Below are 15,622 nucleotides of genomic sequence, written 5' to 3' on the forward strand. Positions count from 1 at the left end.
AAAAGGTGCAATGTTATAATCCTTAATGCTAATTTTTCATTAATTTTTTTCCTTCAATTTTTTGGGCCTCTCAAGGACGTGCAAAAAAACTTAATCAGATTATCACATTAAATTATTAATTCGTAATTACAACTCTTTTTATTGTAAAAAATATATCTAAATGTGTATACCTTTCTGTTTTAAAATATCGTAATCTTTATCGGAAAATTTTTTTGTTTCCTTCATATTTTTGTTGCAGGCAAGCAATCCAACCACATCCAGTAAGGGAATTGGTGTTGCTACAATATCGAAAGCAACCACACTCAAGCCAAATTCAGATTTTAAAGTTCCTGCTCCCGCGAACAAAGATCCTAAATGTGCTTCCGGTCCAGGAATCGAAAAGCTTGTCAGCAATCCTAAGCCTGTTGTAGAAGTTCAACCACGCAAAGTGGCTGTTGAATCGAAAAATGTAAGATTTTGGACTTGATGTATGGAATGCAAATGTATTAACTCAGGGCCGGATTTAGGGGAGGGCAGGCGGGGCTACTGCCCCGGGGCCTCCACAACAAAGAGGACTCCATAATAAAATTTTTACAAAATATCCTAATTTTCACGGCTCAAAAATATCGGATGTATACATATATATCAAAATATTCGGATATATATCAAAGTATCGGATATTTTCGAAAATATGATGGTCTTTTCGAACCCTGATTAGGGGCCACCACTCCTTTGTTGCCCCGGGGCCTCCACACTTCCAAATCCGGCCCTGTATTAACTAATTCAATTATTATTTTTAAAGAAACATGTTGACTTTGAAAAGTTTTGGTGCTTATTGTGTGTAGTGGGGTTTCTCAATGGTATATGATCCCTTTTAGGGGCACAAAATAGATCAAGTGGGCCACAGGAATAAATATAAAAATAGAAGAGCCAAGGGGTTATTTGAAGAGGACCACAGTTAAAATATTGAGGACCAGTAAAACCTTTTGCATGATAGTAAAAAATTCAAATAAGTTTGACTAAAGGTGCTACATTTCCAGAAATTTTGAAGTCATGGAATTTTTTTATTTAAAAAATAAGAAAATTGATTTCTTTTAAATTAAAATGAAGCTTAATTGTTACTTTGTCTTACAAAACTGAAAAAGTGCTAAATATTTAAAACTATATGCCCTTCATATTATTTTCCTTCCTAAAAATATGCTTAAAACAGTGTTAGCGCTCAACTATCCATAAGCTGGGTCCCAGAGACCCATTAATGAAATAGATTTGGGTCCTTTCGTGCAAAAAAAAGAGTCCCTTAAATTTTAAACAAAAAATCTTAACGTATAAATGAATAATATAAAAATATTTATACTTGGGGGGGAAAAAAAGGCATAAAATAAAATAAATTGGTTAATTTTGCCCTAATTTGCCCTGGGAATTTTCTTAGTGAAAAAAGAGAACAGCACTCCCCTCCCCTCAATTATCATTGGCAATTACATAATAATAAACTAAAAATTGCAAGCGAATGAACCGAACACAAAAACCGCGATCGCAAAGACTAAACATTTTCTCATATGCAATTGCTCATTTGCAAAATTAAATCAGTATATTTGACTTGATTTTGACTTGTTCAAAATATCTGTATTGACTTTTGTGCTATTTTTGAAAATAGCGTGATCGATTAATACCCGACTTTTGCAAGTCCAAATAAAAATAGCCCTTCAGAAAGAGATGAATTACTGGAAAAAGAACAAGGTTAAAGTGCTTTTGTATCAAATTTAAGTATTCATAAGCACTTTAAGAAGAAAAATGTGAAGTTCAGAACTTTCTGTTTAACGTGATCGGGAAAATGTTCGCCATTTTTTTCTCCCCTCCTTTTATTGAGGATGTAAAATAGTGATTTTCAAAAGTAATTCTGGTTACATGAATGCAAAATAGCTATATTTTTACTGTACAGTTGTCTTGTATCAATCCTGAAGATTGCATTGAAATCACTCTTACTTTTAGTCTTTATTGCTGTTTTCAGGAATTTCCTCAAGATAAATGTTGAGGGAGAGCTTATTCTTAGAATACAGTTCAATGGGCTATTTATGAACTTGCAATATTTTGCTCCTTGAGCTCTGCCCAGGAGGTCACTGTAAGCTCCAGTCTTATCACTAAAATTCCATTGACTGGTTAACAATAGGGGTATGTTTGAATAGCTAATAAAGAGACAGGGTTGGCAAGTTTTTGCCGGGGGTGAAAAAAACCACGGTTTTTACCGCCCGGCAAAAATAGGTTTTTGCCAAAGTGGCAAAAATAGATTTTGTGTTAACAAATTACGGACAATTTTTTTTCCCTTCTATATAAAAGTCAAAGCATGAAAAGATTTTGATAAAAGACTTTGCCATTTTCTGTAGAGTGAGCTAGTATTACTAATAAGTAGAGTGAATATAGAATGCACATATTGATCAGCTTTTTTTTTTCTTTTTAAATTTTTCTCTTGGCTATCCATTTTCCCAGTAAGTGAGAAAAAATGCATTATTTCTTTAGTGAGGAAAAGTTAATATTTTTCTATATTCAAGTAAATATTCTGTTATTAATTAAATAGCTTAAAAATCTTAGTGGGATAAAAAAAAGTGATTAATTAAATACATATATATAATTAGAATTCAATCTTTTTATTAATTTACTAAGCTTAAGTAAACATTCTTTGTTTTAGCATTGAAGGTATTGACTCATTCTGAAAAAATTGTTTTAGCAAACATTTAAAATCTTAAGTTTTGCAATCCCAACATTTGTTTTTTATTTATTTTTCACCTTATAAATTAGAAGTAACATGGAGAGACATAACTAAAATATTAAAGTGCATTATTTATATTATATTGTCACTATTTCTTGATTAACACTATAATGCTATTTTATTTGCAATTACGTTTTTGTCATTTTTTCCATTTTTGCCATGGTTTTTTCCACTGTCCCGGCAAAAATACCTTTTTGCCGGGACAAATACCTTTTTGCCGGCAAAAAACCCAACCCTGTAAAGAGATAGGGTCTTTTTAATCCCTTTCTGTTGATTCTCCTGGTCATTGAAGCTTAAAAGCATTTACTAAATAGATTTTTAGCATTTTCTTCAATTCTTTTTCTGGTTCTTATCTTTTGGGTTTTCTTTTCGGTCCCTGGGACCCGTTTTTTTCGCGTAAGTTGCGTCCCTATCCCGCGAATTTGCGTAAAAACCCCGCTATAGCGCGTAAACGCGAACCCTGTAAAACTTTTACTTTGAAAGATACTTTCTGTTTTCTAACTGCCTGTAGATTTCTATGTTCAAAGCACCAAAATTCATCCAAATTAGTAGAATCATCATTCAGGGTTGATTTTGAGACTGATTTTTTTAATATGTTAAAATCAATTTTTTTTTAACTTTCTTTTTTGTGTATATGAGATTTGCATAAGTTTTTTTTATAAAAAGTTTGATACTAAGATTTACATACATGTGTACACAATACATAAACATTAAATAAAAATATTAAAATTTTATCTTTAACATATTATATATTTACAGTTTTAGTAAGATAAGTAGTACATCATACTTTGATGTACAGGGAAATTTCATTATCTTACAGCTTGCATTATCAAAATTAGCGTTTTACTGTGGGATATTGAACAAATTAGTTGATTCCGGTTAATAGGCCCACATTGGGTCTGGACCATTTTGGTCCTAGTCAGGGTTTGAAATAGTGTTCAATTTTTAGGGGGGAATGTCCTCCTTTACTTCAGCTTCCAGGGGGGATTTTTTGTATTTGGGGGAGAGTTTTTATACGTTCTGAAAATTTGTTTAGAATTTTTTATAATTCATTTTTATTTCATTTTTCTATTTATTCATTTTTAAATTATAATTTTTTAGTGTAATATCAACCCTATTTTCAAATAATTATTCAGTAATTTTGCAATTTTACTTTATTTTATTTTTAATAAAATATTTTACAACTAAGTAACATACATAAACTCAATTATTTTTTTAAATAGCCCATTTTCTGGATCTAATTATCCGAATGGAGGTTCGGTCCCCATTGTTTAGAATAATATTTCTACTGCACAAAGACTTTTTTTCAGACGATCTAAAAGTTAAAGTAAAAAATTGCTTATACCTTTCGAAAACGGACTGTCGGTTTCCAGCAGCTTTCGGATCGCATTTCGACTGGCGGATCGGAATCGGTTGATGTCGGCGGATTGGGATTGGTTGATGTCGGCAGATCGGAATTTGTTGATGCCAGCGAATCGAAATTCGTCGATGTAACTTGAATTGCTTTGAATTGATGGACGCTTTATTAAATTTTTTTTTATCTTCTCCGCTTTTCCAGTATGAGGTTCGTTATTGAGTTTAAGAATTTAGGGGGGGGGAGAATCCAGCATGGACCTTTGGATTGCACCGGATTTACCGATTTTGTGCATGTTTCGCGCAATCCCGCGCTCTATTTCAAACTCTGGTCCTAGTAACCAGCTGGTCCAATTAAACGAACAGAACCCGTGTTGCTTTGCCGAATATGCTATACACAAACCATTTAAATGCCATTATGATTATTGTGAGCAGAGCTCCGTATGTATGGTAAGCATACAAAGAAGACAAATTGCTGTTTACGAAATTTTTCGGTTAAAATAAATTAAATTGAAATGAATAATCTTTTTACATTCGCCCCAGACCCATAGGATTTTATTTATTCCTTCCAGTTAGTATTGATTCAATTCAACAACTAAAAATGAGAGAGTGAAAAAATAAGTACTAGAAAGTACTAATCAGTCATTAAAAAATTGCAATGAAATATAAATGGCGTATCTTACAACTAAATTGAAGAAATTTGATATTACACTGAAATTTTGATTTCTGCTGGAACAGAACCTCCATGAAATAACAGTTTTGTTAACCATTTTTTCCCTGTAAATATTAATAGGTTTAATTGAAAGGTCTAAGAAACCTTTATTAATTTTCATTGTGCTTACTAAAAAGTTTGTTGACCCACTTCAAACCGACTTCAATTCAGCGATTTTTAATTCTTTTTGCAATTTGTTCCCATGTTCCTTGGTCAAATTAAACAGATTTTTGGCCCTAATAAACAAATAATATTAGACTCGTGTAGTGAGATTTCTTTTGGTTCTTTAAGATTTGATCTGATTAACTGGTGATCCAATTAAGCAAATTCCACTGTATTTCAAAATTTTTAATTTTTTTGAGCAGAAATCTCCCCCCCCCCCCCCCCCCCCCCCATCTCTAATTTTGACCAAATCTGTTGCACATGTTTGAACAGCAAAGAATTATTTAACTTAAGCCAAATTATGACACAAAAGCACACAACATTAATTTTTTCTCTCTCAAACAAGCTTTTTAAGCACTTAGTGGCATAATAATATCAGACACTTGGTTTGGGATTGCAGAAAATGCATTAAGAACAAAAGAAAAAAGAATGCCCTTAATTCGAATTGGTGAAATTACAACTAGTGTTGCTAAAAAGTTTCTGACATACCTTGTTTTCATCGAAACAAAGGGACAAATTAAGCGCGTTCATTAGTTGTATTTGTTTTGTCTATTGTAACTCCTCAATATTATATCATAACTGTTGTACATCAGAGCATGACCTTGGTCATTTCTTTTGTCTAAATCTTTTTTTCAATGCTTTAGGAAGAGTTTAAAAAGCCTGCGGCAGTGCCAGCTTCAAGTAACAGCAGCGCTTCCGCAGCACAGCCGCCTTCAAGTAGTAACAGCACTTCTGCTTCAGAAACAGAGTGAGTTTTTTTATTGTGTTAGGTGAAGGAAGTTGAGCGGTAGCAAATACAGTAGAAGACTGTTATAAAGCACACCTTGAAACAAGAGCTTTTGAGATATACAGGTTTTAACGTTACATAGATCATTTCACAAATTTTTAAACTAATATTGAGAATGTATCTATATATTGGCACTTCAGAATAAGTTTTAACTGAAATTACTATTCAGGGGCTAATCCTGGATTTTTTGTTTCCCCACTACCTATTTTTGTGAAAGTATGGTATCAATGGTTTTTTAAAGGAAAATTTTAATTTTTGTAGAGCTAAAATTTTAGTTGTTCATCTACTATTATTTCTAAAAGGTTTTTTTTTTCGGAGGGGGGGGGGGGGCTAAAAACCTAAGAGGTACGAAACATCCCATCGTATTTCATCCCCAATAGGCTACTGTGGACTGTACTTTCAGGAAATTGTAAAAAAAAAATGGCCCCTCAAAATAGATGCTAAAAGATAGCGTTTAAATTGTGTGGATGCACTTTGTCAAAAAACGGAAAAAAAATGAGTTAAAACACAATCGTTATGTAAGCAATTGTTCATTTAAATCAGCTTAACATTTTATTTTATGAGTAAATTTTATTTTTAATAGAGAATCAAATAAAAATGCTGGTTTTTAAAATTTTTGATTTTTTTTTTTTTTTTTTTTTTTTTTTTTTTTCCCCAATATTGTTTTTGTAACTGCTGATTTCAAAGTTAGTTTTGTGAAGCTGCTGATTTTATTATTTGATTTTTGTGAATGTGCCGTTTTTAAAATAGAATTATATGAAGGTACCCAAAAACGGTAGTAAAATCAGCCTGTATTAAATTTAATCCCCTGGTATTAAAGCACTAGTTATGCAATTTGCAGTATAATATTTATATTTTCATCCACAAATATGTTTCACAATCAAAAGAAAGTGAAGTATCCTGCACATCAGCTGCCTTCATCGTTTGCATAACAGCTGCATTTTCAACAGGTGCTTTTTCTTTTCTTTTCTTTTTTTTTTTTTTTGTGAGTACTAATTTTCAATTATAAAGTTTTAAATTAAGATGGAAAGGTGAAAAACTGATTCAATATTTAATTTGCTTAAGTATTTTTATGTTTGAAAGGCAAAACTAAGGTTTTTTTAAACTGCAAAACTTCTTGTTTATATCTGAAAAGTTGTGTTAAAGAATTGCATTATACAGGTATTCAACTATACAAAATTTCAAATAATATTTTCTTTTATATGTGTAAAGTTTATGTGTGTAAAATTTAGAGACAATAATTAGTGCCTAGTGAGGCCAAGTGCAATACTAAGGTTAAGAAAAACTGCTACAAAGTTTATAAAATCATGTAGTTCTATGGTGCATGTTTGTTTTTACATAAGAAGTGTTGGTTGCTAATATGGGATTAATATTTCAGATTTAGCAATATAAATTTCTCCAAAACATTAAGGAGGGGACCTCGAAAATCAGGGTGGATGACCATAATCAGGTCTAGATAAAATTAAAAACTGTCTGTGAACTCAAATGAGTGTTTAAAAATTTTCTGCCAATGCGGTACTCTTGAGTGTTATATTGCTGCCAACAAAAAATATGTTAGTTGAAAATGAGTATAGTACTACTATGCAACCAGAATCTTTTTTTAATTATAATCTAGGACAGTTTTTATAATATTATTTATTATGATACCTCAAAACTGGAGATCAACATTTGTTGCTCATGGGGGGGAAAAATATTACAGAAATTTGTTTTAAAAAATATCAAAACTTTCTGGAAACTTTGGACATTTTCTGCGAACGGCCTTTGTGTGTTTGTTATTATCTTGGTCTGCAAAAAAAAAAAAAAAATGAATGTTATAAAATTTTAACATTTTGAATATAATTGTAATAATCTACTAGCTTACGTTCACCGATCTCAACCGATAACGACTGGTTGGTTGATTATGTGACAGCTAATGATCACATTGTCCAATCAACCAATCATCAGCTTAAAATGGTAACCAGTGCGGTAACTAGTTGATTATAGAACGCTGCAGTTAGTCACCGGTCGACCGGTTAAGTTCGTCGAACGCAACCCTAGAGTTATTAGATAGTTATTTGATAGTTTGCTACTGTGGTAGTAGTAGCTTAAGGATGTTATTTGATTTTTTCCCCCCAACAGAAAGAAGAAATGGACACTTGAAGATTTTGATATTGGGAAGCCTTTAGGGAGAGGAAAATTCGGCAATGTTTACTTAGCTAGAGAGAAAAGAAGTAAATTCACTGTGGCTTTAAAAGTGAGTTTTTGCATTAGTTACAGTCATATTTTTATTGCAGATTTTTCAAAAAGTGTTATTTAACCATTCATTAGATTAGCAGAATATATTTTTTTAATATTTGCTGTTTAAAATTTTCTATTTAGCAACAGTAAAATAATTTAATCTTCAGGGCTCATAGTCCTCCTATATCTCCTATATTTTCAATTTGTCAGATATTATCCTATATCTTACTACTATTATATATGCAAAAGTTTGTCTGTATGGATGTATAGATGTTTGTTACTCTTTCACGCAAAAACTACTCAATGGATTTTGATGAAACTTTACAAAAATATAGCTTATGCATCAGAATAACACATAGGGTATTTTTCGTCTCGTTATGGCGGGGCAAAACCCCCTTAGGGGGCAATAAAACACAATTTTTGTATAAATTCTCTAATATAGGGATAAAAAAATACTTGCACATATTAACATTATATGTCCATCGAAAGCTCTGATTTTGTGGAATCATTTCAATAGCTAAGGCATTCGGCAATTTTTTCAACTGTTGCTGTTTTTGAAGCTAAAAACTACGCAATACTGTTTCTCGATTTTCACCATGTAACCAAATATCGCCATTTCTTTAATATTTCTTTCTTTGAATTTGTTAACACGTAAAATAATTCGCCAACTGTAAATTAACCCATTAATGCCTAGCGTCCCTTTTTAGGGACGGTCCAAAAATTGTGTCTCAATTTCCCAAAAGTAAACATTTCAACTCAATAATTGTGTTCATTTATTACTTTAGTATTGTTTCAATTCGTTACTAGCAGACGGCAGCACATAATCGTTATAAAGTGTGTTCTGTAACCATTTTGTTATGATCTTCGTGAAGAATTTCATTGTTCACAATATCAAGAACAAAAAAGTAAGTTTTCAAAATTTTTAACAAGTAAATCAATTTGTATTTGATACATATGTTACTTTGATCAATATTTCAGTTTACCTTTTCTTGCAGTTTTGTAGATTTTAAAAATTTTATGGATTTTATAGCAATTTAAGAGCGTCCCTAAAAAGGGACGCTAGGCAGTAAAGGCTGCATTGTTGAATCGTTGCTAGTTTCTTGCTTAGAATTCAAAATTGGCCTCAAAAGAAGTTATTAAATGTTTTTAGACTAAAAAATAGGCAATATGTTTTATTTTTAAAAATTAAAAAGACTAATTAATAATAAAACTACCTTTTTTAAAGATATTTCAGTAACAATTTTTTCTGCAATTTCGAAAAATACTTAGGTAAATTTGAAAAGCTAACTGTTTCAAAAATTAACTTCTTTGAAACCTGAGTTATTTTTTGACATTAATAATCTTCAGTAACTCATTGAGATTTTCTCATTGTTTTGTCCGACTTTGAAGAAGCCGTAGCACTTCTGGAACAGCTCTCTGATGATAAAGAATTCAAGGAGGCTGATATATGCATTTGTCCACCTTCACAAGTTAGTGAAATTACTGACGAATACAGTGGGCCGGATGACTCAGTTGATGTTAATCAATTATCAGGTCAACAGTTGAAATCTTCTGCTACAATGACCATTAGAAAAGTTAATCAGGGTAAGGTAGTATGTGTTGGAGATAGTCAGTCAAGTGACAGTGATGATGTTGAGCAGCATCTTCCAAGCAAACGCAGAAAAATAAAGAAAAAAAAAATACAGAAAGAAATTGGGTTAAGAAAGATATATCCATCAATAATAAAAAAAAATGTATGGAATGTGAAAACACCAAGCTTTTTGAATGTTGAATGGACACCAGTGTCAATATTTGAAGAGTTTTTTACAGATGAAATACTGGATGAATTTGTTTTTCAGAGCACCCTCTATGCTCGACAAAAAAACAATACATACTCTTCTATAACGCGAGAGGAGCTGCGTTTATTCTTGGCTATCCTATTAACAAGTGGATATGCATGCTTGCCCCAGCGGAGACTCTACTGGAGTCCATCAACTGATGTCAACGACATAGTAATTAGTTCTGCAATGAGTAGAAATCGATTTGAGCAAATTATGCAGCATTTACATTTTGCTGACACCAAACTCAACAAAAATGACAAAGTCGGAAAGTTTTAAATCGTCGGCAAAAAAATATTTGTCGTTGAAAAAGCATGTACCCTCTGATGCTTAGCGTCCCTTTTTAGGGACAATTTTTCTGTTATTAATAAAACATTTATTTTTTGCATTAGATTTTTTTAATTATTTTTCCTGTCTATTAAACACTATTTGCAACCCGTAAACAAAAAATCTTTGAAAAAAAAAATGTCAGGCATTAATGGGTTAAGCAAATCTATAAACAGCTCGAACACTTCCATTTCTTTGTCTTTGCACACAATTTCAAACAATTGCCAAATTTTTACTGTTTATTGGAAACATTTCGGGTTGCATCATTTTATAATCACCAGAAGTAAACATTTTAAATCGCAGTAAGGGACGGGGTTCTTACAGGTCATGGAAATCCTGGAAAGTCATGGGAAAAAAATAAACCAATTTCAGACCTGGAAAAGTCATGGAAAATGAATATTTTTGTTAAAAGTCATGGAATTTTTTTAAAAGTCATGGAAAAATGTCCTGGACAAAGAGAAAGTAACAGTAGCTTAAAGAGCATTAGAAATCTTGAATGGTTTAACAGCATTGCATATAAAAGCTGTTAAAACTTGAAAATTGAATGATCCCAAAAACAAATCTGAATTTTGAAATCCTATTGCATCCCCTTCTGTAGCAGCCGCCCTTCTTCTTTTGCAATGTGATTTTACTGCTTAGACATCACTTGTTTTGAATTTATCACTATTTTCAACATTTTTTATATTCTGTAGTAGCGAACTTACACGTTCTTGATTTGCCACTCCCACTCAAAAAACGCAATTCAGTTGCATCCGAGAACGTTTCAATCACTCGTAAAAATTTTATTATTAAATTTATCAGAGTTTATCTTAGTTTGTTGTAGGTTTTAGGAAATAAAAATACTTAATAAGGCAATAGAATGTAGAAATTAGAGAATTCTAATGCTCTAAAACAGTAGTGCCCAACATACGGCCCGCAAAACTGATCCATGCAGCCAAATGTTACATTCAATGTCAGGAATCTAACACTATGTTTTGCAATTTCAAAACCTATTAATTTATATGAATTTGAAAATATATAAATAGGTAAGCAAGTACATTTGAATCAGAAGATTTATTTAATGTACTGCATGATTTTTTGTAAATATCTGTTTTGGAAACATGAATTCACTGAAGAATGGCTTTACTTTAAAGAACCGAAATACTCTGACAGGTTACATGCATGATTATAGATGCACTGTTGGCACTAAAAGACAACTTTTAGCAAATTCATTGATACTTAGGAATGAAACGTTCAACCTTTGTCCCATTCTTTATCATTCTGCCTTCTTATGAAAAAATAAATTAGACATTTAAGCATCATTATATTGCATTCACTGCATTTTTACTTCACTTAAATTATATAAAAAAGACAAATAGTCTAGTTTTTTTGCAGTGTGCACTGATGTTTCTTCAATCACAAACAAGTTCTTTGATGAAGTAGCGGCATTCACGTAGAAGTTTATCTTATTCACATTTCCAAATATTGGCACAAGTTTAATATTAAATAGTACTATTGTCTTCGTTTAACAAGGTCATGGAAATTTTTATTAAGTCATCAAAAAGCCTTGGAAAAGTCATGGAATTTTTTCATCTGAATAGAGTATGAACCCTGACAGGGTTCGTATGGGTCGTGGAAATCCTGGAAAGTCATGGAAAATTAATATTTTCATAAAAGTCATGAAAATTTATTTCAAGTCATGGAAAAATGTCTTGGGTAGTAAGAAAGCAACAAATGCTAAAAGAGCACTAGAAATATTGAGTGATTTAGTAATATTGCATATAAATTGAACGATCTCAAAAACAAATCTGAGTTTTGGAATCCAATTTCATCTGCTTCTGTAACAGCCACTCACCTTTTTTTGTGATGTGATTTTACTGCTGGGGCATTACTAATTTTAAACCCACCATTATTTTCAGCACTTCTTATATTTGATATTCTGTAGTAGTGGATTCACACTTTCTTGATCTTGTCACGCACCCTCAAAAAGTGTAATTCAATTGCATCCGAGATTGTTTCAACTACTTGTAAAAAGTTCATTTTTTAAATTTATCAGCGCTTATCTTGATATATTGAAGGTTTTAAAATGAAGACTTTAGTCAGGCAATAGAACATAGAAATAGGGGAGTTCTAATATTCTTAAACAGTAGTGCCCAATATATAGCTCGCAAAACTGATCCTTTTAGCTAGCTGAAATATCTGGTTTGGAAAAATGAATTTACTTTAAAAAGTAGCTTTACTTTAATGAATGAATATGCTGTCCAGTTACATGAGTGGTTAGATGCACTATTGACCAGGGCTGCGGAGTCGGAAGGAAAATGGCCGACTCCGACCCCGACTCCGACTCCTGGATTTTGAAACGCCCGACTCCGACTCCGGATTTTTTTTAATTTTTTAAATTGTATTTTTTAAACTCCCTCTCTCCATTCAAGGGAAGGGGGAAAACCTCTTAACAGAGATTGAAATATTAATTCCTTTTTATGAAAATTTAGCATTTTGTTTATTATTGTAAACCCAAGACGTCATACAACGTTAGAAATTCAATTTAAAAATCAAACTTTCCAATAGTTACGAGTTAAAAAGTGAGATGACTTAAAAATCCCTTTTAAAAACTTTGAAAATGATTATCTGTAATTTGCCCCCCTTTAATGTTTAACAAATATATATTGATCAAATCGTGTGCTTTCAATTTTTGAAAGCTGTAACTTGAGAGAAAAAAAACTTTTTTTTCTAAATCCAAGTTCTTGAGAGGGAGTGGTTTGCCCCTGGTGACATCCATCTAGTAGATGACACCCAAAGTTAATTTCAGAGTTTATAAAAAATATAAATACTTTAATTCTGAAAATTTTCACGAATATATTTTAAATTATATTTTATCAATAAAATTTCAACGAAAATAGGGCACATATGCGTCAGGAGCTAATTTTACACAAAACGCGGCGGTATACAAATTTGTACGAATAGCTTTTACTATACCTATATTTCTTCTTCGCTAAATTTTTAATTTAAATTTTATTGGCTGCTTTAGAATTAACCTAAATATGAAGATTTTAAGATTAACTGCAATTCTTGAGTGTTGTAATCAAGAAATTTTTTACACTTATTTTGTTCCATACTTTTTAGTGAGAACCAAGCTTACAGAAATAGTCTTAATAAAGAAAAAAACATTAGATTATTTCATCGAATCTTTTGGATTCGTGCTTTCGAGCCAGAACTTCTTTGAATTTGCCGATCACACTTAAACGTTTCAACCTTAGCTACAGGCGTCGACTTACTAATTTGTTACGTTTCTTTTACTATTTTAAACTGAGATAGAACAAAACACTATATTTCTATTTTTATTTGAAAGTGATTACTTGAAAATGTTATTCAACAAAACCGTTTGCTGACAGTTGCTATTAGTTAAGTTGAAAAGCAAGCAAACTAGGGAACGGCTACAGAAAGTTCGGTAAGCATTCAAGCTAGCTGATTGCCATAATGGCAGTTATTTTCTCATTAGTATCTTTTTATACATGTAATCGAACCAATTGGTAATCAATTTTTAAAAAATGCAAGGAGAGTCAGTGAAAAGGGAAAAAAAAAGAAGCCCGGAGTCGGAGTCGGCATGTTTTCCAACGACTCCGACTCCTTTATTCCAAAATCAGTCCGACTCCGACTGTTCGACTCCGACTCCGACTCCACAGCCCTGCTATTGACATCAAAGGGCAATGTTTTTATGAAGTAAATTTATTATTTTAAACTTATTCAATTTTTATCCCATTCATTACTATTCTCCCCTATTTATTAAATATTTATTAGACATTTAAACATCAGTGTATCGCATTCATTATATTTTTATTTTACTTGAATTTATGTGATGAAGACAAATTAGAATAATTTATTACTTTCAGCAGTATGCACTGATATTTTTTCAGTCTCAAGTAAGTGCTCCAATGAGGTAATGGCACTCATGTAAAAGTTTTTCTAATGCCCATTTCCGAAAAAAATGGCAAGTTTGATATTAAATAGTACTATTCTCTTCATGTAACAAGGTCATGAAAATTTTTATGAAGTCATGAAAAAGTCTTGGAAAAGTCATGGAATTTTTTTTATCAAAATTGAGTATGAACCCTGTAGCAATTTTTTACCTCTGATGGGTTAATGTGGTGTGTCCCCCCCCCCCCCTTCAATCTTTATTTTCTATTTATAAAAAGATTTTTCTTTTGACAACAAACTGTATCAACAACTAATTTCTCCAACTGATGTTGTTTGACTTATGTATTTGCTATTTAATTTTGTTTTAACCTTGTTGATTTAATTTACTATTACTTTATGTCAGAAACTAAAATTACACATGAAATTTGCTTAAGTCCCCTCGTATTAGTCTTTTTTTTTCCTAATTTTGTTTTGTTATGTTCTTATTAGTTTCATGTTTTTGCTTTTTAAGGTGCTGTTTAAATCTCAATTAAAGAACCATGGAGTGGAGCATCAATTAAGAAGAGAAATTGAAATACAGTCACACTTAAAGTATGTTTACAAGATTTTTTTTTCTTTTCTCCCAATTACTTTGAAGTTAGATACTAAAACGTGAAGTAACGTAACTTTGTTTTATTACTGTGGTCAGGGTTAATTGGTATGGCGACAATCCAGATTTTCGGATTTTGTGCAATTTTATGGTTCAAAACATGTTTCTTTAAATGAAAAATGCAGCTTTTCAAAAAATTATAAAAACACACATACCCATTTACAGGGTGGTGACAGAACGGGGGAAAACAGGGACAAGTTGGAGAATTTTTCAGATCAGGGAATTTTGAGAAAAAATCAAATTTAGGGGATTTAAGGATGCTTTTTACAATGAATGGTTTAATAAATAAAATAACAATGAATTGTTTTCTATTATATCCTGTGTAGTATTTAAAGTGTTTGTCATTTAAAACTTCTATTGTTAAATTTGGATTGGAGCTAAAAAATGAAAATTGGTTTGGCTAGCAACATTAGCAGTTGTAATAAGAGTTGCAGCATCAGTTTGTGTTGCAATAAAATTTCTTGGTACATTCAATAGAAATTTCATTAAAACCATTATTTACATTTAAAACTGCTAACATATCTAGCTTATACAGTAAGTTCCCGATTATTGAATCCAGATATACGATATTGAATCCCGATAATCGGAATAATAGATGAGAAACGATATTAATGTATATAATAGCAGCTAAAAACAATAACATTGAATGTAAAAAATGTTTGTAAAGGTAAAACACGAGCACTAACACAATTTAAAAATCATTTAATGACTACAATGTTAGTACACATCTTAAATTTTGACAAAAAAAAAAGTTGGTGTCATTCCAACACCAGGTATCTAAATTTATTAATAAATTAGAAAAAATTCACGATCCAAATTAAATAAAACAAATTAAACACACTTACCAGTTTTTTTTTTTTTGGTAAGGAAGTCACTTTCTTTAAAATTTCGGCCACATACTTTCATGTACTTTGTGTTTTTGAAGAACAAATAGATGCTATCCATTTCTTTCTTTCGCTTG

The 15,622-nt window shown here is 31.4% G+C and overlaps 1 protein-coding gene across 2 annotated transcripts in view; it reads left to right on the forward strand.

Moving 5' to 3' along the window:
• LOC129232191 (aurora kinase C-like) overlaps positions 1 to 15,622 on the forward strand; it is a 48,252-nt gene that overhangs the window by 20,426 nt on the left and 12,204 nt on the right. For both annotated transcript variants that reach the window (XM_054866430.1, XM_054866431.1), the window contains exons 3-6: positions 239 to 448; positions 5,615 to 5,718; positions 7,876 to 7,990; positions 14,524 to 14,603. In XM_054866430.1, the coding sequence (XP_054722405.1) occupies positions 239 to 448; positions 5,615 to 5,718; positions 7,876 to 7,990; positions 14,524 to 14,603 (509 nt within the window). The remainder of the gene's footprint in view (positions 1 to 238; positions 449 to 5,614; positions 5,719 to 7,875; positions 7,991 to 14,523; positions 14,604 to 15,622) is intronic.

Source organism: Uloborus diversus, unplaced genomic scaffold, assembly GCF_026930045.1.
Source record: "Uloborus diversus isolate 005 unplaced genomic scaffold, Udiv.v.3.1 scaffold_11, whole genome shotgun sequence".
Taxonomy (NCBI): domain Eukaryota; kingdom Metazoa; phylum Arthropoda; class Arachnida; order Araneae; family Uloboridae; genus Uloborus; species Uloborus diversus.